This window comes from Strix uralensis, chromosome 4 (assembly GCF_047716275.1).
Source record: "Strix uralensis isolate ZFMK-TIS-50842 chromosome 4, bStrUra1, whole genome shotgun sequence".
Lineage (NCBI taxonomy): Eukaryota > Metazoa > Chordata > Aves > Strigiformes > Strigidae > Strix > Strix uralensis.
In genome coordinates, this window is record NC_133975.1 from 124,594,012 (window position 1) to 124,617,077 (window position 23,066).

The window sequence follows — 23,066 nt, forward strand, 5'->3', positions numbered from 1 at the left end:
TGCTAAAACCAGGCAAAAATCTAGAAACTAGCTGAAATATTTTCAAGAACATTAGGCTTTCAGAAAGAAAATACAAGGGAAAAGACCGAAATCACAACTTCTGAGGTTAGCATCTATTTTCATCTCTTGCACTGTCCTTCTGTATATGCCCTTTGTGATTCACACAAGCCTGACAAACCTGCAGACTTGAAGTGCGCAGCATTATTGCTAAAGCCTGGGGTTTTTAACTTAAAAGTGTCTGCAGTTGAAAAGGAAGCCGTGACAAAACTGCAGGCATCTAGGCAGATGGAAACCGATTACTTCCTTGATTTTTTCCAAGATTCCAAGATTCCCCCTTGAGTTTCTACTATAGGACAAACTTTCTGCAGGTGAAGGGATCTTGAATGAGTAGCTGACAAAGAAAAATCAGAAGTATAAAGGTGAATCTGTCTAAGGCAGCATAATTGATTGTGTTACCTTTGTCAGTGAAATCTGTGGTCCAAGAAAGAGGACGGAGAGAATCCAGCTGGTTTTTTCACCTCCACCCTTAGTTTTCCACCAAGAGAAAAGGTACTTTAGGCCTATCTTCAGTAAGAAATGTTTAATCAATCAGATTATATAGCTAAAATACTCTTTCAATATTGTTGAAGGTCTGATTTATTGTAATGGCTGTTTCCGGATATACCTGTATGTCAGGAGCCTCAAGCTTCTCAGACCAAGATATCCATGACCAGAGCAGGAACATCAGTTGTCACGGGGAGATTGAATGTGAAGAAATCTGCGAGATGGGAAATATTATCAGATATTTTAGGCTACCCTTCTGAGGAACATGTGTTTATGCTCACAGAAACTGATAGAACTATTGTATGTCCGGATTTTTTTACAACTGTAATACCCATAAATTAGTTTTCCAAAGATCTCCATTACTATTATGTGGATTTATTAATGCTTCTCATTACACAGAAATGGTATTTCTGTGATCCTGTAGCCTGATTTTTGCCACCAAAGGATAAATCCTATTCTTAGCTCTTACAAAACTTACAACTCTGAAAACCAAGCTTCTAGCACTTCCTTCTGCTGGCAGTGGCAGCGGGTAGGAGGAGGGGATGGTGAGGCTGTGGATGGATGGGGATTCGGTACAGTTTTACAAAGTTGGAAAAAATGAAGGTAATTGTAGAAGAGGTTCTGATGTCTTGCTTTGTCTTTATCACAGCTTACTAAATGTCTTCGGTGTTTCGAGCCATTCAGGCTTCCAGTGTCAGTCTTAATAGTATTGTTGCTTGCATGTTTCTGCACAAACTAAGTAGGTGTTTGGCTGTTGGGGGCAGCACATTAGGTAAAGGACTGAAAATGCGTTCGTCTGGGTATGTATTTGACTTCTTACACTGCATCTGGTGCGTTATTTCCCAGGCAATATCAGCTCATGAATTGCTTTCCTTTATCATTTGTGGTACCTTTCACAAGATGAGTGCTAATTAAAAGGTGCTTTTTCACAGATCTGCAGACTTAGAAATGCGAATTTGGCAGTGGTAGTATGTGATTTTTAAGTCCAGTGAAATTTTGAAAAAGTGATTCCTAAACTGTTGGTAGTAAATAATGCAGTAGTTTATTTTTCTGTCTTTTTCAGCTAGTGACACTTAATCTCTTTGATAACATTAAAAGGCATGCAACTTTGAGTTATAAAAGCGATGTTTATAGGCATACGTTGTACAACTTACATGAAAGTCAATGGGAAAAGGGGAATCTTACAGATTAGTGCAACTGCCTTTTATATCACAGGTGTATGCGAAATGAAGATAGGGTGCCTTCAGAAGACATAAATATATAAAAAGAAAAATGGGCAACAATACCATATGCTTGTATATTATTCATTTAAAAATAAAAGCAAACTTAATTGCAGTGGCATAATTTCCCTGGGGACCAAAGCAGCATTGAGTTCTAGTTCAAATGTAAGAAAACTTTGGAGCTCCTGTCTCAGAATGATTAGTTCAAAACTCATGTGACAGATGCACAAGACAAACGTGAACCGATGTGGGTGCTGGGAAAAGGGAGAATTGTCCATGTTACCGACTGACAGAGTCCCAGTAGTTTCAGTGCTTGCTGTTAGTTGAGCTGTCCTTTACTTCATGCATCCTAGGGGAGGCGAATCTAACAGAGGCAATGGAAGGAGCATGAGGCAACTTTCTTAACAGCTGGAGTTTTCTAGTGTAGGGGAGACTGTGGAAGGGGCTATACTGGAGAGAGCTGGGAAAGGGACTTTTTGGATCACTTGAAAAGCAGGACATCTCATGTTAAATCAATATCCTTGCTTATCTGACCTGTTAGGTGGGTTTTGTAAGGACGGTAAAAAGCGAAGAACTTGGAGAGTATACACAATACTACTGGAGCATGGAGCTGGAAATTACTTACGTTAGTATTTTGAATGGACTTAAGGTGTTAGGAAAGAGGAGGGAAGTAGGATTTGGAGGCTAGAGAGGCAGCAGTCAAGGGACAAGATAAGCACTTCGGGCATGGTTCTGAGTACATAGCTGTTTGAAGAACTGATCTTGTTGAAGACTCTGGGTTGGAATTTAGTTCTGGCAGAACTCTATACACGGAATTATATTTACACTTTTAAACAGAGGTTTTAAATTATTCAACTTTGATAACTGGTTAATTAGCTACTGGGCAGCTTAGTTTCAAATTTAACTTGCACAGAGAACTCTGTTTCATATATTAACCCCAAACTTTGTTTATATAGGATTAGCTCAGAACGCAGAAAAGAGAAGTCAAGAGATGCAGCCCGGTGCCGAAGGAGCAAGGAATCAGAAGTATTCTACGAGCTTGCTCATCAGCTGCCCCTGCCCCACACCGTGAGCGCACACCTGGACAAGGCATCCATTATGAGACTGACCATCAGCTACTTGCGCATGAGAAAGCTGCTAGATGCTGGTAAGTGAAGAACGTAGCGGGATCTGGAAAAAAGGGCTGGAGGTTAACTGAGGAAGAAGCTGTTTCTCAAACCTATCTGCGGTTAAATAAATACATGAATAGTTGCATACTTTCCGTGAAAAAGTGGAAGACCTTACAATAGAAATAGGCTATTGGTGATGACACAGGAAAAACATGGCCACTGTTCAACAGACTTGTTTTTCCCTTTCTAATCTGATGATCCTAGTTGGCTCATCACAGCCGTAGTGCCATTTTCAGTCTCATTTGCCCCTTCTCCCGAATTTACTTTCTTTCAGTTGACCCTCTTTTCCCCCGAGAGCTGTTTGTTCCAACTGTGCTTTACTAAAATGTAGGTGGTTGGTGCAAGGCTGGCGTAGCTAACTGTAGGTGTTTCTCCTTAATATAAACTGCAAGGAATTTTGTTGTAATTTATACTCCACTGAAGGTGAAGTTAGCTGAGGATATGTCTGTGTCTGCAGTTGCACCTACCCATGCAGCTGCAGGAGTATCTGAGTTAGCTTATGAACCAGTGTCTGTACAGCATGCCATGAATGCTGTACTGGTTATTTGTACTCATGCATGTCTATCTATACCGTATGGAGGAATGTCTTTGGTAGCCATACTCTGAAATGTCTCCTAGGAAGCCCCTGAGAAAAATTTGTAATGCCTTTTTGAGATAAATGATAGTATTTTTGCTACCTAGACTTCTTCCTTAAGGTGGAAGGTTTATTGGTTTATACATGAAAGCACAGAGGGTTAACCTCACTCTGACTTTTCTGTGATTTGTGATACCATTACTAGAGCTTGAAGAATTTAACTGATCACTTAGATAAGTGAATTATACTGGTTTTGAACAGTCCTGCAAGATTGAGTCCTTGCCAGAAGTCACTTCTGATGGTAAGTGAAGAATGGCTGATGTTTACTTAAACGAAAATGTGTGACTGCTTGTAGGTGAGCTGGAGACAGAGGCCAAAATGGAGAAGGAACTGAACTGTTTCTACTTGAAAGCTCTTGATGGATTTGTCATGGTTCTCTCCGAAGATGGGGACATGATTTACATGTCTGAAAACGTGAACAAGTGTATGGGACTCACTCAGGTGAAACATTGACATTTTCTAAGACTGTTTCAAATCTGTAAAAGTTGTTACATTTTTGTGTATGCAAACTTAGACACCCATATACCTTTTTTTTTTTGCAGTTTGAGTTGACGGGGCATAGTGTATTTGATTTCACTCATCCATGTGATCATGAAGAGCTGAGAGAAATGCTTACACACAGAAATGGTGAGAAAGAAAAAATTGATTTAACTTACTTATGGGTAGTTCCTGTTGACATTAGTACAGTTGGATATCTGCCAGAAAAAGGTGTTGAGAGAACAAACTAGTATGTTTCACTGCTTAAATCTCAAAATAAACCTTGTTCAGAGATACTAACAACAGAAACAACCAGAATGTTTTGGCAATATCCTAATTGTAAGAGGGATGAGACTTCATTAGTATTCTTTAATCTAAAACAAAATTAATGACTGAAACGGAGTTATTGAGGGTTGAAAGAATTAGCATGCCTACAGGAATAAAATTAGAGCTAGGTTGAATGAGAATGATCTCAAGCGATTGGTATAGAAGGATATGGAGAAGTTAAATTGATATATTTGGCTTGCCTTTCCCGGACAGCTTAAAACCATATGCTTTCTTCCAGAAATCTGTGGTGGTATTCTTAAGACACAGAAAGATACTGTATTGAGGACACTGAAAAACTAATCAGGGAATACTTGGACAGTCCGAAAAAGGGCTTTAGTATTGATGCTTCTCTGCACCTTTTAATTGGTGCATGAAATTGGTATCTTTCACAGATTTCTAACTCTTCTTTTCTCCATCTGAGGGAGTAGAACACTGTGTTCACATGTTCTGTATGCTTTTGAGTGTAACAAATGCCCATGAATTACTGCTTTTATGTCTTCTAAAGGTTTCTTAATGACTATAAAGACTTGGCAGCCTGCATACCTCCAAACAAATCTGCTTTACTCGGTTGTTAGAAATCTAAAATCTGACCTCTCTTAATTCCTGTTTCATCAAACAAGGGTTATATGGACTCTGAATCTAGATAGTGATAAATTACCGAGCCTGACCTCTGCTTTTGTGTAGCACTGTAAATCAGAAGTCTTTTATGTTGTCATGATATTTAATTCAGTGGAAGAGACCTGATAAGATATCATAGCATTAAGGGCCCCGACTTTGATTTTGTAAGCATTTTCTAAACTTGTCTGCCCTTAGTATTGAAGTATGTTTCTAAGGCTAAATTAGACTTCCCCCCGCCACCACTTTTGGAATACAGTAATGCATATGGGGGGTGGGGGAACAACTTCATCAAAGCAGTGTGAAAATTTGGTCATGTTGCAAAAGCTTATTGTTAAAAATGTCATATTACTGAGTTTCATGCAAACCAACTCTAGCATGTCTAAATTGACCAGGCTGGAAGAAGATGTCTGGAAAGCATTATTACAAAATCTGTTTTGCAAATGAAGTTGGCAGACAGGAGTCTAAATTACAGTAATAATAGTAAATTTTTCTATTTATTAGTATTCCCAGGTTTCATTCTACTGCAGCTCTTACATCAGTGGAATTATTTTGGTTTTGAATTGAGTACTAAATACTCCCCTTTGGGATTGTACAGGTGCAAATGAATATAAATGTGATTGGCAGAAACTGAACTGCATTCTGCTTTTACAAAGTTGCTTTTTAAACTTTCAAAGCTGGCGGTTTAAAAAATAATGTCCCATGCTGGATCAGACTTGAGAACGTTGCTCCATCTTTTACAGTTGCTTGTTAAAGCAGAGCCTTAAGCATCAGGACTTGGTAACAATAATATTGTGTGATCTTCAACTCTGAATTTATAGATGGGTTTAACTCTTTTAAAAACATACTGAATTAGGTAAGTTTTGGCTGCTTCTCTGAACTCTGCTTTATTTTCTTTGTTCCTCCCTTCCTTTATTGAGGACATTTTGATGTGGCATAGAGTAGGCTTCTCCCTGTTAGTCTTTGTTTCTGTGAGGAGCAATAAACAATGTAGCATAGGGGCTTTAACATTTTTCTAATGAATTTTGTCAAACTAGTAGCTGCAGTGCAAACCACTATGAAGAATTTCATAGCTACTGTTGTCTGTGGAAGATGAGAGCAAATCATTGTATAAACTTGTGTCAGAAGTAAGCTCACACGCTCTAAACTTCCACCATCTGCTGTGATCTGGTCCTCACTCCTTAGCACGCCTTGGCAAACTCGCTCTTCCACTGCTCCTTATCCTAAGTGCTTTATTTCCTCCTTCTACACATTGCGAGCTGCTTGCAGCTCTCCTGATAGGATCAGTTTGCATTTTCTTTGCCCAGAATAGCCTAGCTAGTAATCAACTCTGAAAGGTTCTCCCCTGTAAAGGCAAAAACTTAACTTAAAGCCTGCTGTTAGCAAGTAAGGCTGAAAAAGTGCTGCTAATATTAATTTGTGTTAGGATTTCTTGGCTTTTTTTTTTTTCCCCCAAGAATGCTAATAATGTGTTTAAAAACTTGGTCCATGTTTAAGAATGTGAATCACTGTGGAAATATTTGGATGCATGTAAACAGCAGAGTTGTTAATTCTGAATTGAAAAACTACTGCGGTCCTGAAGAACTATGGGCCCAAAATGTATTTCATTTGAACTTCCCCACAGTGAGTTACTGATTCATTTCAGTGGAAACCAATTCAACAGTACTTCTCATTCTGGATATGCCTTTCTTGTCCTCTGTTATAATTTTAAAATCTAGTAAATTTTCAATCGGTCTGTCTTTCTCCCCACCCCTTTTTGCTGAAATCCGGGAGTGTGGAGTAGGCTACAAATATGATACTGATCTTAAAACATTGAAACTTCAGTTTTTTGCCTACCTCACAGTAAAACTCATTCTGAAAAGTGTTGTTAGGTTTATCAATCTTTTAAATTTTTTGGGGGTCTTCCCCTAGTTCTATAACATGGTGGTTTTTTTAAATGCCTTTGGAAGATGATCCAAGAGCTTAAGAATTGGTTTACTATTTGCTTTTGCTAGGTCCTGTGAAAAAGGGCAAAGAGCAAAACACGGAGCGCAGCTTTTTTCTCAGAATGAAGTGTACACTGACTAGCAGGGGAAGAACAGTGAATATAAAGTCTGCTACATGGAAGGTAACTAATGCAAAGGAATACTTATGCAGTTTGGCAGCTTCCTTTTCAGATGTCATAACACTGTTTCAACATTTTTACTTTATGTAATGAGCTTGAGTTTCACTAAGTACTTAACTAATTTAATAATTGTACTTCAGTATGCTGAATTTTAATACTGAATATATCATGGAGGTAACTGAAACAATGTTTTAAAATTAGTTTTTCAAAACTCTTAATTCTCCATTTTAAATTAGGGGTCATTTACTTAGTAGAAATTATAATTACTAAATACGTTTGCATAAAGCCTTGTCCTCTGAGAAAAAAATAATCAACATCACTTATGCTGATACCTGATTTCTTTTGATTTCACACTGTAAATGTGATAGTTGAGGTCTCTCTGAAGGACTTCAGTATCATTCTTTCTGAAGCTGCTGGCTGTTGCTTTTGTAACAGTTGGAACAAAAAGAGCCCAGCCTGATAACTTTCTGCAGTGAATGCATTTTCTCCTCTGGACAAAAAGTAACCTTTTACTGTATCGAGTGGTATTATGGCTCACGATCCCCTTTTATAACTCAATTTAGTTTTTCTGGATCAAACAATTTTTTTCTTCTTTGCTGCTGTCTGTAAACAATTTCTACTTAAGAATGGTTAAAAAAAAACCCAAACCACAAAATGCAAAACTTCTTGAAGAATGTATTTGATCTCTAACATCACTTCTGCAGAAGATCTAAAATGGACATTGCTACTATTACCATAACTTTCAAATTTAAATAGTAAGATACCTTTTGCCGAGGGAATTGCTTACCAGTGTCGTTATTAATGTAACTTTCAAAGAACAGTTCACAGAAATGCAGAAATGTCTAACGTTGCTTCAGCCAGTGCCCAAGAAGAAAGAGTTGGTAGCCTGTGTGTTCGTCGCAGTCTGTGTAGTGTGAGGAGGAGAACTGCTGCTCTCCTTTAGCCCTCTGAAAGCACTGCTGCCTTTCTGTTGCTATTATAATGAGGGGTGGGGAGCGGAAGGACTTTGCTCCGGGTGTGCTAATGGAAGCACGATTGTGTTGTCTGACAGACAAGAACCTGGTCTCTTTTTAAAATACAACTTTCCCATAGGTACTCCACTGCACTGGACACATTCGTGTATATGACACGTGTGGTAATCAAACTCACTGTGGCTACAAAAAGCCTCCCATGACGTGTCTGGTGTTGATCTGTGAACCTATTCCTCATCCATCAAACATTGAGGTCCCTTTGGACAGTAAAACGTTCCTCAGTCGTCACAGTCTTGATATGAAATTTTCCTATTGTGATGAAAGGTAATATATATTTTGTACTTCAGAAAAATTCATTTGAAGGATTTGCAGGGTTGGTACATGTTTGCTAATGTGGGCCTTGTACATTTACATAGTCTTACTTAACTTGATTCATCTGCACAGAGAATCATCGGTGGGATACTTTGGCTTTTATTGATTGACCAGGATGTCTTTTTTTAAAAGTCAGATTTTTAAATCTGAGGGTGCAGGGTTATTGCTTTAGAATAAATCTTTTGCCTGCAGTTACCTGCCTGGTCAAACTGATCTTTAGTGTAGTGGCAGTGATTAAATGGAAATGAGAAGATTCTTCTGGACACTGAAAAAACAGAAAGGATTTAGGTTTGTCAAAGATGGTGGTGCGTTTTGGCGACCAAAAAGAACGTGTGTGTAATACTTGTCAGATGCATTTTATTGCTACCACTTCCCTCCCTCTCCATTCCTCAGGAGATCAGTTTCTGCTCTGTCCAGTCCAAAAAACCCCCAAAAGTTCAGCTGTACTTTTAATGCAATACATCTGCTATTGAAAATAAGATTTTGTGAGCTGGTACAAATCATGGATGTAGGCAAATACATAAGACTGCTTTTACTATACTTTGTAAACTTAGCTTGACAAATATGAAAAACCAGAAGCGGAGGAAATCACTAGCCTGAGTTTTTTTTGTTGTTTGGGGTTTTTTGTGTTTTTAATTGCATATTATTTGTTACTGTTTCCTTTTTTTTGTAACAAAAACGAACTTCTAATTAGTTGCTGCAGCTACATGCAAAGAGATGTTAGTGCAGGTTATTTTCTGTCCTCTGCAGTAACTACCTTTCTAGGACTGATGGTGTCCCACGAAAGGTACTTATTTGGTAATTTTCTGCATGGAGAATAGGGCAAAATAAATGCGTTCCCTTGGTTAGCACTGCCCTCTAGGGGCTGAGGAAAATACTGTTTTCTGGAAAAATTGGCAGTGGTTGAGCGGGAAGAATAAATCTGATTCCTACTTTCTCTTAGTTGCAGGTTCAAAACTGTTGAAGCATGTCTTTGTTATTTTATTAAATTCTCATATTTGTGTAAGATGGATGTGCTAGTCCATAAGTAGCTGGTCTACCTTTAAGCAAAAAAAAAAAGTCTAGAAAGCGGGGATTTACTTAATCCTGTCCACCACAGGACGTGATTTGTAAATATGCAGTGAGAATTAAAACCTTATGTCTGCTGAAATTTCTTTTAAAAAGTATAAAAAATAGCAATTTATTTCAGAATGAAAACTCCCAGTAAACCAAAATTGCTGCTAGTGTGTATGGAAGTGACTCGTAGGATTTTTCTAGATGTGCAAGCATCCGAATGCTCTAGTATTTGTGCTAGCCCATGTCTGCTTTTACTTAGCAATTTTTTCACTTGTCTTAAAGAATTACAGAGTTGATGGGGTATGAGCCAGAGGAACTCCTGGGTCGCTCAATCTATGAGTACTATCATGCGCTGGATTCTGATCATCTGACCAAAACACACCACGACAGTAAGTGAAAAGGATTTAAAGCCCTCCAACTACAAGAGATGAGATACAGCACCAGGGAAAAGCTACAGAAGAACGAGGGCTTTCTTTTAATTGCAGATATGAATCTGCAGTGAATACTTATCTTAAACGGTTTCTGTTTTTTCTGCCTGTAATTAAACCTGGTGTCCTTTCTGCTTTTAGTGTTCACAAAAGGGCAGGTGACAACAGGACAGTACAGAATGCTTGCTAAACAAGGTGGCTATGTCTGGGTTGAAACTCAAGCAACTGTTATATACAACACTAAGAATTCTCAGCCACAGTGCATAGTGTGTGTAAACTATGTGTTGAGGTAAGTTGAGCGGACGTCGCTGTTCTTTGTCATCGTTTTTGTTGAAGACAAAGTCAGATTCTGATGGCACCACATCTTTTTTTCCAGCTTGCTGAGAATGTGATCCCCTGTTGAATATGTTGTGATGTTACTACTTCCTACCAATGAAGTTTTGCTTAGAATACTGCCAGTCCTAGGATTATGAGTTGTATTTGAAAACAAAACACTTTTTTGATCTAGTGATGCAGTAGGAAGATCTCTGCAGACAAAAGTGTAGGGCCAGCCTCCTCTGTACTATCACAATGGAAGCATTTGAGAATTTATGTGCATTCTAGACAACTCTTTCATCTTTGTCTGCACTCTGAAGTAGTTAATTTCACTAATAACTATTGGTCATGGAGTCAGAGCAGCAGTAATGGTGTCGTCTTAATCCCGTTTATCTTTTTATTCCTTAGAATTCCTTTTTTAATTGAAAGCTTCAGCTGAAGGCAGACTTGTTGACTTTTGTGCAATTGTATAATAGTCCTAAATTATTTTTTCAAAACTTTAGTGAATGTTCCAGTATCAATCTATCAACATATTGTGCATTCATTTAAAACAAAGAGGAGTGTTTTAGGAAATACTGAACTTTATTTTTTTATCTTGCTTTCTCAATGCTTTCAGAAAAGCATGTTTGCTTTAGTTACCTTTTTTGATGGCACCACAATTAGTGCTTGCTTTGGCTATTACATTTGAGGAAAGAATGAGTAAGAAAAATGCAATTCTTAAAGCTCCTACCCTCATAACTCTGCGGTGTGGTGTTTTGGGGGAGGTTGTTTGGGATTTTTTGTGTGGTTGGGTTTTTTTTAGCTTACGAAACTGTTAAGCCTGAATTTATTCCTTTTAGCTGTTCTTTAACAGTCATCTTCCTCTCTGTCTGACAGTGGAATTGTTCAGAAGGACTTGATTTTTTCCCTTGGACAAACTGAGTGTATGCTGAAACCAGTGGAGTCTCCTGATATGAAAATGACCAAAATATTTAGCAAAGATGACCTGGATGATACCAACAGCCTATTTGAGAAACTTAAACAGGAACCAGATGCTTTAACTGTGCTGGCCCCAGCTGCTGGAGACACAATTATCTCTCTAGATTTCAGCAGTAATGGTGGGTGTGCGTTTAAATTGGAGAGCATGCTAATTAGTAAAGTTAGTATTTTACAGTAAATTTTGAAAAATCATCTCCCAGTATCACTTGCCTAGTGGTATTTCAGCTGCTGTTTAAATTTAATGAGGTCCGTAGACACGCACAGTATTGTTACTTAGGTTGATGGTTTCTTTTAATTTTTATAGAGTCTGATGAACAACAATGTGATGAAGTTCCTTTGTATAACGATGTAATGCTCCCCTCATCCAGTGAGAAATTGCAGAATATAAATATGGCAATGTCCCCACTACCTGCCTCTGAAACTACGAAGCCACTTCGTAGCAATGCTGATCCTGCACTCAATAGAGAAGTTGTATCAAAGCTGGAGCCAAACACAGAGCCACTCGAGCTTTCTTTTACCATGCCTCAGGTGCAAGAGCAACCGACCAGCCCTTCTGATGCAAGTACCAGCCAAAGTTCGCCTGAGGTTAGTTACGTAATTTGTATGTGCTGCATTAAAATGTGTGTGCTGTTGGGGTTTGTGGAGCAAATCTGGTTAAGGATGCAGCCAAGGCAGGAATTGAAAATTATTTCGATGTTGTGACCTAAGCTCATGCCATGATCTGAGGAAAAAGATACATTTTCACACTGAAAATTATCTTTTCATTAAAGTGAGTTTTGCAAATGCATGGAATACTACCCGATAGAAATAAGAAGAGCTTGGGATTGGTTTCTCTAGAAAAGAATGGTTGAGACAACTTCTCTAAACAGCAAATTAGTTCCAATAAATTACTGTAGAGGCTACTTCCAGGTTCCAACTAATTGTGTGCTTCCCAAGCGGGGTAAATTTGAATGTATACCGATAAATGTGTTTTCCTTTCCCATTTTAATTTTGTGCAACTATAGCTTGGAATTAGTTTTTACATTAGAACATTTTTCAGAGAATCTGTAGATACAATGCAAAATGATGTAATGACAGAAACTTAAAACTGCGCTCAAAATGTTTTCACAGCCCAGTAGTCCCAATGACTACTGCTTTGATGTGGATAATGATATGGCTAATGAATTCAAACTGGAATTAGTGGAGAAACTCTTTGCAATAGATACAGAAGCAAAAAATCCATTCTCTACTCAGGTAATGTACATAACTTAAAATTCTGTATCATCTTAGTGCTTATTCTCAATGTGCTTGTCTGTCTTTAGAATGTCTTCAGGAACTTCCTTCCTCTTCTATGTAATATTTTCATTAAATTGAAAAAAAATATTGTAAGGATTTGATAAAAAGAATAGCCTTAATGAAGCCGTAGCTGAGATGTTCTTACATATTTAACTCTTGCCTCTTGTCTTTTCCAGGAAACTGATTTAGATTTGGAGATGTTGGCTCCTTACATCCCAATGGATGATGACTTCCAGTTGCGATCCTTTGATCAGCTATCTCCGCTGGAAAGCAGTTCTTCTGGCTCTCAAAATGCAGCCACCATTACCATATTTCAGCAGACTCAGACACCATCAAGTACTGCTGATGAAATAAAACCAGTGACGGAACGTGTGGATGATGTGAAGACGCTAATTGTTCCTTCATCTCCTGTTCACATAATGAATGAAACGAGTAGTGCCCCAGCATCACCTTACGGTGGGAACAGGAGTAGAACTGCGTCTCCAATCAGAGCAGGAAAAGGAACGTTGGATCAGACGGAAAAATCTTGTCCAGGAGCACCCAGTTTGCTAACAGTCACTCTGAATAAAAGGTATTTTTAAAAGCGAAGCTTAAGCTCTAGTATCTGTTCAAGAAATTAGATATAATACACTTCTAAGTACTGCCAACTGTTGTATGTTGCCTTTGGCCTTCTACTTCAAAGTAGAAACTGGTACATTTAAATTTGGACATTTCAAACAAGTTTGCTTTTTTTATAGTAAGCTTCCCTAAAATTAATTTTGCAGTAGCTTTTACATAAACATCTTGCATCAGAGGCAGCTACTACATGCAAATTATGTTCATAATTTTGTTCTGCTCTTGTATCTGACATGCAGCCTTTTTAAAAGAATGCAGTAGGCAATTTACAAGTAGTTATACCCACACAATATTTCTGGTGCTTTTCTTGTCCACTTCATTATGAGGTAAGAGGTGACTACAGTCTGTGTGCTACATATATTGCTTTTAAAATGAGCTGTCTTTCATAATGATGGATTGTGGCATATGTAACAGATATTTGTCATGATGGAAAACTACAAAATCAAACATCAGACTTTTGATACATAGAAGATTTATCCGCACATAGAAATATTCAGAATAGACTTTTCCTTACCCTTCCCTCCCTTCTTTCTGTTGAAAGTGAATTGCTGAACTTTTATGCTTTTTTTTTCTGCAAAGACTTTAAAATTTTTGTTATAACTCATTCTGAGCTTCACAGCAAGATTAAAAGCTAACATTTGCTATGCTCATAGACAATGATTGTTGAAATGAGTCAATTATGAAAGAAAAGTAGTATAGTTCATAAATTCAGTTCTGTGATATTGTATATAAGTGTCCACAAAAGAAGAATGGCTTGAGGATAGTAGAAACGTCTTAACAGCCTGAATCAATTTTTCTTAGATCTACTGCAATGGATGAAGAACTAAATCCAAAGATGCTAGCTTTGCATAATGCTCAGAGAAAACGAAAAATGGAACATGATGGTTCACTTTTTCAGGCAGTTGGAATTGTGAGTTTTGTTTTACCGTTTTCAAATATTCACTTTTAACCTTGCAATTTCTGAAATGAGGCATCAGTGCAGACTCCTGAGTTTAGCTGTTGGTATGCAGTGGAATCTTGGGATCAGAGATAATTGTTCGATTGTGAAATTCCCACATATATGCAGATCAGTTCTTTTACTGTCGCCTGTTTCAAAAGTGCCCTGTGTACCCAAGCACATTTCTTGATTAGGTAGAAGATACTCTTTTGTGAACATATATGTTCTTCAGTAGAATATGCACAAATCTAAGACATCACATTTAAATTTATAATTGCCATATTTCTTTCACTTTTGATTTCAGACTCAGTTTTCATGTTTGTCAATACTGGAGATAGTGTTCTTATGCTTCTTTCTATGCTTTCATTTTTCCATTGAGTCCAAGATTCTTATATTTGATCAGATAACAAAACAGTCTAAACCATCAGAGAATAAAATTCATATAACCTCACAAATGTGTATTACTTCCACTTTCATTTCATGCACACTCTCTCTAGTATTAGTGTGTGTGATTGAGTAGCTCATCGTCATCTGTCCTAGCTATTCAAAAGAAACTCTTTAGGTATTCTTAAATTTATGTCACTTAGTTGGGGGCTATCCAGATTGTTATTTTCTACAAGGGTATTTTGGCTCTATAATCTTTGTCTCTTACTGTCAGTTCTTAGTATTTTGAAATCTTGAGCTTTGCCATTACGTACTGTTCTCTCTTTTCTTGCCTTCATTGCAAATTCCCACTTCTCTTAAGTTTTCCACAGTTAGGTCCTCTACTGCAGTGTAGCCTTTAAGATTCTTTGTTTCTCTAGTGGTCCATCTCCTAGGTGTAGTCATCCATCGTGTCTTACAGTGCAGGATTATTTTTCTTCTGAACTATGAATTATTCCTGTATTTGCGTTCTGATTTGGGCATGAGACAAATCACTGTATACAGTCTTTATCATTGCTCTCCTCTAGAAGAGCTGAGAAAGCTTTTATATGTCCCACTTTTTTCTATGAGGCAAACTTTTATTAAAAAAGAAATCATGTATGTTTTCATTTGCTAAATGCTTTGCACTTTCATGCATGTTTTTCTGTTGCTTCCAGTAGTCACAGCTCTGCAAGAAATTTTATTGCCTTCCATGCCTTTCTCATGCGATGGTGCTACAGCTGTCTCATTGTTGCTGATAAAATATTCAAAATAGCATGGGATGTCATTAAATACACAGAACATAAGCAGTTCTGTATTTAACTGCTGTAATAATGTTCAGGCTTCTATGCTTAGTGCCTTTTTAATGCTTATAGGTTCAAACTTCATCCTTTGCTAGACCTTTTTTTGGTATCTGACGAAAGCGTTATAAATATTTTGATGGTTTCTGCAGTCAGAAGCTGAATTTTCAATGTAGCTGGGTCTTATGGATGTTATTTCAAGCAAGTGCTTTTGTTGTTTACTGCCTTTCACCACAGTGGATTTCTGAGAGGATGAACTAGGCTTTGCACATGCACAGAAGAAAAATGATATTAAATCCAGGCTTATAATACGTGGTATTCTGGGATTGTGCAAAAACTTGCCACAGCTGCTTAGCTATAAGGAAGCAGGACTTTGCAAAGAGTGAAAATAAGTGAAGACCAAAGTAAAATATTACTTTAGTTTTCTAGAAGACAAGAGAATTAGACAAGGGCAAGATGTGTTATAGTAAGATTATAAGATAATGACACAAATCATTACATTGAAAAAGATAGGAGCTATATCTCTCTTATTATGAAGGTCTGTATTGCATTCACAGAAAAAAAAAACAACCACCCAAACAAAAACCAAAACAAAACCCAAAAAAACCAGCAACAATGTAGGTGACTGATCTTACTATGAAATGCAGCTTCTGAGTTGTTTAACTATAACTTCTATTATACAACTGTCCTTTTGACTTGCATGGATGTTTTATAACCTGAAAACATATGTTCTTTATTAAGTGTTCAGGATAATGGCAGTGTTCTGAAATACCTTTTCCTCTTTTTGCAACAGTCAGTACCACTAACAAGACAAAACTTTGCAGGTTCAACTACTTACGCTAGCAAGCTTGGTACTAAGATGGTGTTTCTTCCTTCCATCCCATCTGTTTCAGTGGCAGCTTCTTCTTACTTATCCTAATTATATGGAGCCCTTAAAAGCTTTCTGATCTCCATATCTTCTATGCTGCTGTCAAAACAATATGCTAAGGAGCCGTATGTGCAATAGAATGGCTTAGGACTGCATTCCCCACAAGACTTGGGTCAGATGGCTTGGTGGCAATAACTGGAGTGCAAGCAGAATTTACATCTTTAAATTTAGATAGAATCAGCCTACCAAGGTTTCTGAATCTCCTGTCTACACTATTAATTCCAGTGTGGAAAACTATTAGAGACTTCAGTGAAAACCTGATGCTTACTCACACAAGAGCAGTGGTAATTAAATGGGTGTGTATATGTACATGCTAATCTTGAGCATGGTAACTGATGATAACCAGGATTTAGTAATTGTTTTCTGTAAGGGAAGTAAGGCCTTAATCTGATACAGTTTTCTTTTAAATAATTTTGAAGACCAGTGTACTTGGAAATATTTTTCTCCCCAAGATCTGAATGAAGTTCACTTTAAATTGTAACAATGCCTACATCAGTGATTAGTGACAGGAACTGTTAGCTTGGAAGAGGGATGTGCAGGGCTAGAAGGATACAGTATTCAATAAAGAAGATTTCTTTTCTTTCTTTCTAGGGGTCTTTATTCCAGCAGACAGGTGACCGCGGAGGAAATGCATCACTTGCTTGGAAACGTGTAAAGGGATGCAAAACAAATGGTCATAGTGGAGTGGAGCAAAAGACAATCATTCTACTATCAACTGGTTAGTATCTTCTTTTAATATGTAGAGGGGGGTGGAGAGGGACTGTGTGAAAGAGAGAATGGAGAGACAAAAACATATCCAAACTTACCTCCTTTATGAACAGTTTTGGAGGAAAGGTTAAGCATGGTGAATAAAGTGCACTTTTTCTCCTTCCCCTCCCTCTTTAGACATAGCAAGTAAACTTCTAGGGCAGTCGATGGATGAAAGCGGACTACCCCAACTCACGAGTTACGATTGCGAAGTAAACGCTCCCATACAAGGCAACAGAAACCTGCTACAGGGGGAAGAATTGCTCAGAGCTCTGGATCAAGTTAACTGAGCTTTCACAATACTTGTTCCTTTTTTGGACACTGGTGAATCATCACCTAAAGCAGTCTATTTATATTTTCTATATCTGATTTTAGAAGCCTGGCTACAGTACTGCACTAATTCAGTTAGTTCAGTTTTGATCCCCTTTCTACTTATTTTGACAGTCTTTTTAATATGTTCTTTATGTAACAATAACTCAAACTACAGTGCATTTTTATAATTCTTTGGTACATACACTTTTAAGTCCATTACATTTAAAACACACTTGCAATAGCAGCTTTGAAATATGCACCTGATTTTAAAAAAAATATTTATTTTTTGGCTGGGGAGTTGGTCACCAAAACTTATCATTAGTAAAATGTCAACACAGGAAAAACTGGCAATACTTCCATCCTGCTTTTCATAGGTAGTTGGAAGACTTGTGCTCTCTTGCTCTTTATGTTCAAATAAGTTTTTTATTTTAATAGTTTTTATAAGAAACAACAATGCTTTGCAGCAGTGCATTGTAGCCACAATCGCACAATATATTTTCTTAAAAAATACCAGCAGTTCCTCATGCAATATATTCTGCATTTATAAAAACTAGTTTTTAAGAAGAATCTTTTGTTCGCTTATGAAATCATGTTTAAACCTGGATTATGTCATTATTTTAGTCACATTGTAATATAAATTGTTCTTAAATGCTGTCTTATGCTTTTGACTTAAATGAGTGTGGTTAGTCAAAGGAAAGGCTTTATCTGGAAAGGGCTAGCAGCATTTTATTTGGATACGTTCTCAATTTAGAGAGAGATTGATGTTCTTAAAGTAGTCACTTTGCCAGCTTAAAAAAAAATTCCCTGCCTGTAGTTGTTGAAGTTAATGCTAATATTGTGTATGATCTTAAATCTAAATGTTCAGCTTACCCTGTGTGGTATAGGTGATATTTCAAGCAGATTGTAAAACATCTTGCATTGTTAGCAAAGTTTTATCTAGTACATCATTGAGTTGCTCAATATTTTGATGTTTTGGTTTTATGCACCTTGTTGCTATTAACATCCATATGTTTTCATGTAGATTTCAGTAACTTGAATATATTTAGAAGCCTTTTTATTTAGAAATATATAGTTGTCACAAACATCTTATTTTCCTATATGTACTGTACAAAACCTTCATTCACTCATTCTTTTGCTCTTTGTGGTTGGATCTAACACTAACTGTATTGTTTTCTTACATCAATAAACTATATGTGGACCAGGCCCCCTTGGGGAGTGTGTTATCTGAGAGAAATGAGATAATTTATATTTTTGTTAGTGGTTATTGTTCATCCGTGTTCCCTTTTTAACTTAGAGTTGATTGGAAATCACTGCTTCCTTATTTTGATTGTAACATCTCCGCGTTAATTATTTGAGCCTATTCAGTACTGAAGTCTCCTAGACAGTGTTGTACTACCGCTCGCCAAAGATGTTAAACTTTTAAATCTGTTATCACACCAGTTAGCAAACTTGAAAGTGGGGAGACAGCATATTTGTGTTACTTTAGAGTGGAAAGATTCTTCCTTTTGAACAGCTTAAAGTCTTGTCTCTGGAAGCTTTATCAAGGTGTAACACTGGAAAGCAGGAAAAAGTAAAATTCACAGGAGTGATGAATTCAAGATGGATTTTTATCACAAAACTGCATGACTTAAATATGATAAAGCTTGTTCTATATTCTTGTGCTGTTGACTTGGTAACTTTGACTAGGTGACTTTTCTCATTTCGCTGTCATAAAACACAGTGCTACTGATACAACCTTGTAATGTGTAAATGAGGTCAGGATATTCTGTGTGTTCTTCAAACTATTTTAAAAAAACTTATCTCGATCTAGGAAATCAAATGTGGAGTGTCACAAGAATTATTTTGGATTTATTTTGGAAACTTCAGTTTCATTAGACTCTTTGAGTCTTTTAAAATCAATATAATGGCACATAAGATTAACATGTTTTCTAAAATTGTTACTGTTTCACTGAAACGAGCACTTTCCAAACTGATACAACTGTATACAACTAAATGGAGACCATTAGCTACCAACTAAAGAATAGATAAGGCACTGGTAGCAGAAGATGGTTGCATCCTTCTTAAAGTTTGAGTAGAAGTTGCACAAAGAGAGGAGAAAGTGTCTAGGTGTGCTAAGCTAGTTGAAGCTTTGTGCAGAGAACACTTTGAATATATACACCTGGTACTGAATATTAAAAATTTTTAGTGTGGCTTTTAAGTGTACAAAGCTAATAAGTTCTCTAGATAAAAGCAGCAGAGCTACTGCATGCCTGCTGTATGAGGTCTCCTGGATGGCATTCTTTCCATGGCATCTTTTTCTCTGTCAGCAGTTAAAAGGTTTAATAGTGAAGTTGCTAAAGGCTCAGGTAAAGCACCAGCTGTTAGGGGCACCCCTTATGCTTAGCTCTGCATGCATTGACATGATGCTTCTGTGAGATAGTGAGGAGAGTCTTGCAGACATGTGAAAGGTACAGGTGTGTTCTGCTGTTCTTGCTGGCCTGGTGGGTTATCCCTTTTCATCTCCCAAGAGACACTTTGTACCATCTTGCTTGATGTTGTTCTGCTACTCTCTTGACCTTATTTTGGAGGAGCCTGACCGGTTTGGATCTGTCAGGCCCTCTTCAGTGTACTTTAAGAGGGCAGTAAATTTTCATAGAGAAAAATCCATGTTAAAAAGAGGAGGAAGACTTAAGTGACCCACATGATTTATGGTTATGAACCTGCTGGAATCATCTCTAGTCTTAATGACAGCAGCTGTGAATTTAAATGAGCTATGTTTCATCTAAGAATCTTCCCAACTTTCATATTCTTTATTGTACATAATAACAAGGCATAGTATTTTGTTCACTGTCCTGGTAAAAGTGACTGAAACAAGCAATTAATGGCATGAACTGCAGTAGCTGTATTGGTTTACTCTAGGGGAAAAAAAAAAAAAAAACAAACCACCAAAAAAACCCCTCAGCAAACCTCCTAGAGATACTGAAGAAAGCATGGAAAAGTAACAGTAGTTGCTCTGGCCTTGTAAAATCTTTGCTAAATGCAGATGTGAGTCTGCAAAATGTAGAAGTATGCCTTTAGCTGCCTTTTTTTGGTTTTATTTTTTTTTTTTTTAAGACTCTAGAAATACATAGCCTGATTCTAAATCTACTTTGGAGGACAACCTTCTAGAATACATTACTTTCTAAATGTTTCCTTAGTGATTTTGAATAATTTCTTTGCTGACTGCTACATTTTAAAATGTTGAGGTACTACCCTAGAGCATTTATTCTTCACCAGTAGTAAAGAAGAAACTATAGGTAGATACAGTGTTTCCTTCTGCATAGGAAACATGCTCCACTATGTGGAAATGATAAACTGAGGAGAAGAACAAAGTTAACTTCCAGAAGGTTATTGTCACTACTGCAGTAGTCAAGCCATGCTTTCTTCATGGCATAGCACAATTATGATTTTTTTACATATGGATTCTAATTGATGTGTTTATCAACAGCAGTGATGGTTTTGTTAAAAGGAATTTTTAAACTAGTATTTATGATGACATCATTCATTCCTTTACCTGAAAGTAGTTATATGTAACTACAGCTGTAGCTCCCAAGAAGTCACTAAAGTCTGCTGTCCAGTAACTTGATCTTGGGTGTAACATACTGAGTAAATTAAGGTAGCCTGGAGTCCAAAGTACACCCTTCTAACATACTTTGCTCTCATGTGCTGAGATAGGCTTGGACTATGTTGATTTTTGTTTGTTTCACCCGAAGGTTTTCAATCTACTACTAAGTTTCCTTTCCTGTGTGTCTGTGTACACACATTAATTATTGAATGAAAGAATCACAGATGAAGGCCAGAAAGAACAATTAAAACTTTGCACATAACACTGGTAACAATTTAAAGACTTCAGAGCTTATTTTGGATTAATTGATCAGCTCTACTCCCCATGAAATACAGCTGTAGGATCAAAAAAAGTCTGATTACAGGTTAAACTACCCCATATTTAATAGTAATTTTTCCTTATTTAAAAAGCTGTTTAATTTAAACAGCTAAAGAAGGGGAGCTAAAGGCAGAAAGGTGGGCTGTTTCACCTGTATCTCTTGGCAAACTTTCTCACCTGTTGCACTGCTTTCCTTTGACAAATGGTGCTGTGGAAGCTGGGAGTTGAGTACCCTACCACTGTCAACCAGGCTGGACAAGCCCAAGGTCAACCATCTGCTCCCATCCCTGCTCATTAGCTGCTGCCAAACAGAACACGTCTCACTCAAATGTCACTGCACTTACGCACATTATTCAAACTGCGATTGTCCAGCATGAAAATAAACATTTCGCAGGCCAGGAGTATTTTTCATTTCATGGACTGTTTTCATAGGAATTCATGTGAGTTGGGTATCCAGCTTTCATTAAAAATACGATTAGCAATTAGGCACTTGACTCCCTCAGAAACTCCATTCTGGAGAACCGTGATTTTTGATTAAATTCTAGAAATGAGTTGTCATTTTCCTTCTGCTTCCCTGTTTACCTTGAGCAAGGCTTGCCAGGTTACCAAAAAGTTAAAGAGTTTGCTACTGGATTTATACAGTATGGTAGATTTTGTGAATAATAGCAGTATTCATTAAGAAGTGGTATATTTTAATGGAATTCTTTTTTGGAACCAAGTACAACGTATTGCAATTGATATTTCTCTTGAAACATTTTGACATACTTGTGACTGTATTTCTTTTTGATTGTGTAACAGTAAAAGATTCAATAAAAGAGAGGGTTTGTTTCTAATTTGTGACATCTGTGATCTTTCTGTTCATCTGTTACCCTTGTTCATAGAATGGAAGGAACCTTAAAGATGATCTAGTTCCAACCCCCCTGCCATGGGCAGGGACACCTTCCACTAGACCAGGTTGCTCAAAGCCCCGTCCAACCTGGCCTTGAACACTGCCAGGGAGGAGGCAGCCACAACCAGTGGCCCACCACCCTCACAGTGAAGAAAATGTTCTAAAAGAAGGAGCTGGCTGGTGGCAAAACCACTTTTTACAGTGAACTAAATAACCACTATGCAGCATAACTGAAACACTTTGCATGTTTGAGGTCTGACTTTTGCCTGCTACTGAAGTCAGAAACTTTGACACTAAGCATACATGTGGTCTGTTTTCCAAAAGCCTGTATAAATACCCTTTGCCCTTACAGCTGAATTCCGTTCACCTTAGACACAATGGTTATTCCCCCTGAATTAAGTAGACTACATGCATGAACAAAAGAGGTTAAGCATACAGTGTAAGAAGTCAGACAGGGATGGTGTAGGTTTTCCTGGGGGAAGCTAAAGAGAGAAGAGAGAAACAGGTATGGAGCCAGGGGGAGAGAGAACACTTATGAAACCTCTTTGAGTAATCACATCAAGAACGTCCTTAGCAGCAAAACAGAAACTAGTTTGAATCCAAAATGACGTCTCCAGGTGATTTCAGTTGCTTTCAGTATGTGCAAGTAACTTGACAAGAACTCATGACTCTTGCTGTCTTGTTAAATCAATGCCACTTCCTATCACACAGATTAAAAATCTTTTGCAATGTTTTTCGTTGGTTGGGAAGCCTGAAAGCAGAAGGCATGTACAAGTGCTGTCACAGTAGAGTATAATCCTGTTGTTTGGTGTTAGTGATAGGTTTGTACATACAGAAGTTTGAATATGGTATTTAATAAAATATATCCATGACTTATTCTCATGAAAATCCATTAAAACATGATTTATTTTCATGTTTTAAATTTGAAAATGTGTTCTAATACAATCATACAAGCTATTTCTTTAAAAAAAAGTTGTCTTGTGCCATGTGCAACTAGAGAACCCTGTTATTTATATCTATTGCAGGATGAATGGCTTTTTAACTTTCAATT

The 23,066-nt window shown here is 37.4% G+C and overlaps 1 protein-coding gene across 2 annotated transcripts in view; it reads left to right on the plus strand.

Moving 5' to 3' along the window:
- The window catches only part of HIF1A (hypoxia inducible factor 1 subunit alpha), a 34,448-nt gene extending 12,489 nt beyond the window's left edge, over positions 1–21,959 (plus strand). For both annotated transcript variants that reach the window (XM_074869004.1, XM_074869005.1), the window contains exons 2-15: positions 2,720–2,910; positions 3,862–4,007; positions 4,109–4,193; positions 6,980–7,092; positions 8,182–8,384; positions 9,771–9,877; positions 10,058–10,205; positions 11,108–11,328; positions 11,514–11,794; positions 12,320–12,442; positions 12,661–13,055; positions 13,901–14,009; positions 16,758–16,884; positions 17,052–21,959. In XM_074869004.1, coding sequence (XP_074725105.1) covers positions 2,720–2,910; positions 3,862–4,007; positions 4,109–4,193; positions 6,980–7,092; positions 8,182–8,384; positions 9,771–9,877; positions 10,058–10,205; positions 11,108–11,328; positions 11,514–11,794; positions 12,320–12,442; positions 12,661–13,055; positions 13,901–14,009; positions 16,758–16,884; positions 17,052–17,203 — 2,401 coding nt within the window. In that variant the 3' untranslated portion in view covers positions 17,204–21,959. The remainder of the gene's footprint in view (positions 1–2,719; positions 2,911–3,861; positions 4,008–4,108; positions 4,194–6,979; positions 7,093–8,181; positions 8,385–9,770; positions 9,878–10,057; positions 10,206–11,107; positions 11,329–11,513; positions 11,795–12,319; positions 12,443–12,660; positions 13,056–13,900; positions 14,010–16,757; positions 16,885–17,051) is intronic.
- The last annotated feature ends 1,107 nt before the right edge of the window (positions 21,960–23,066 follow it).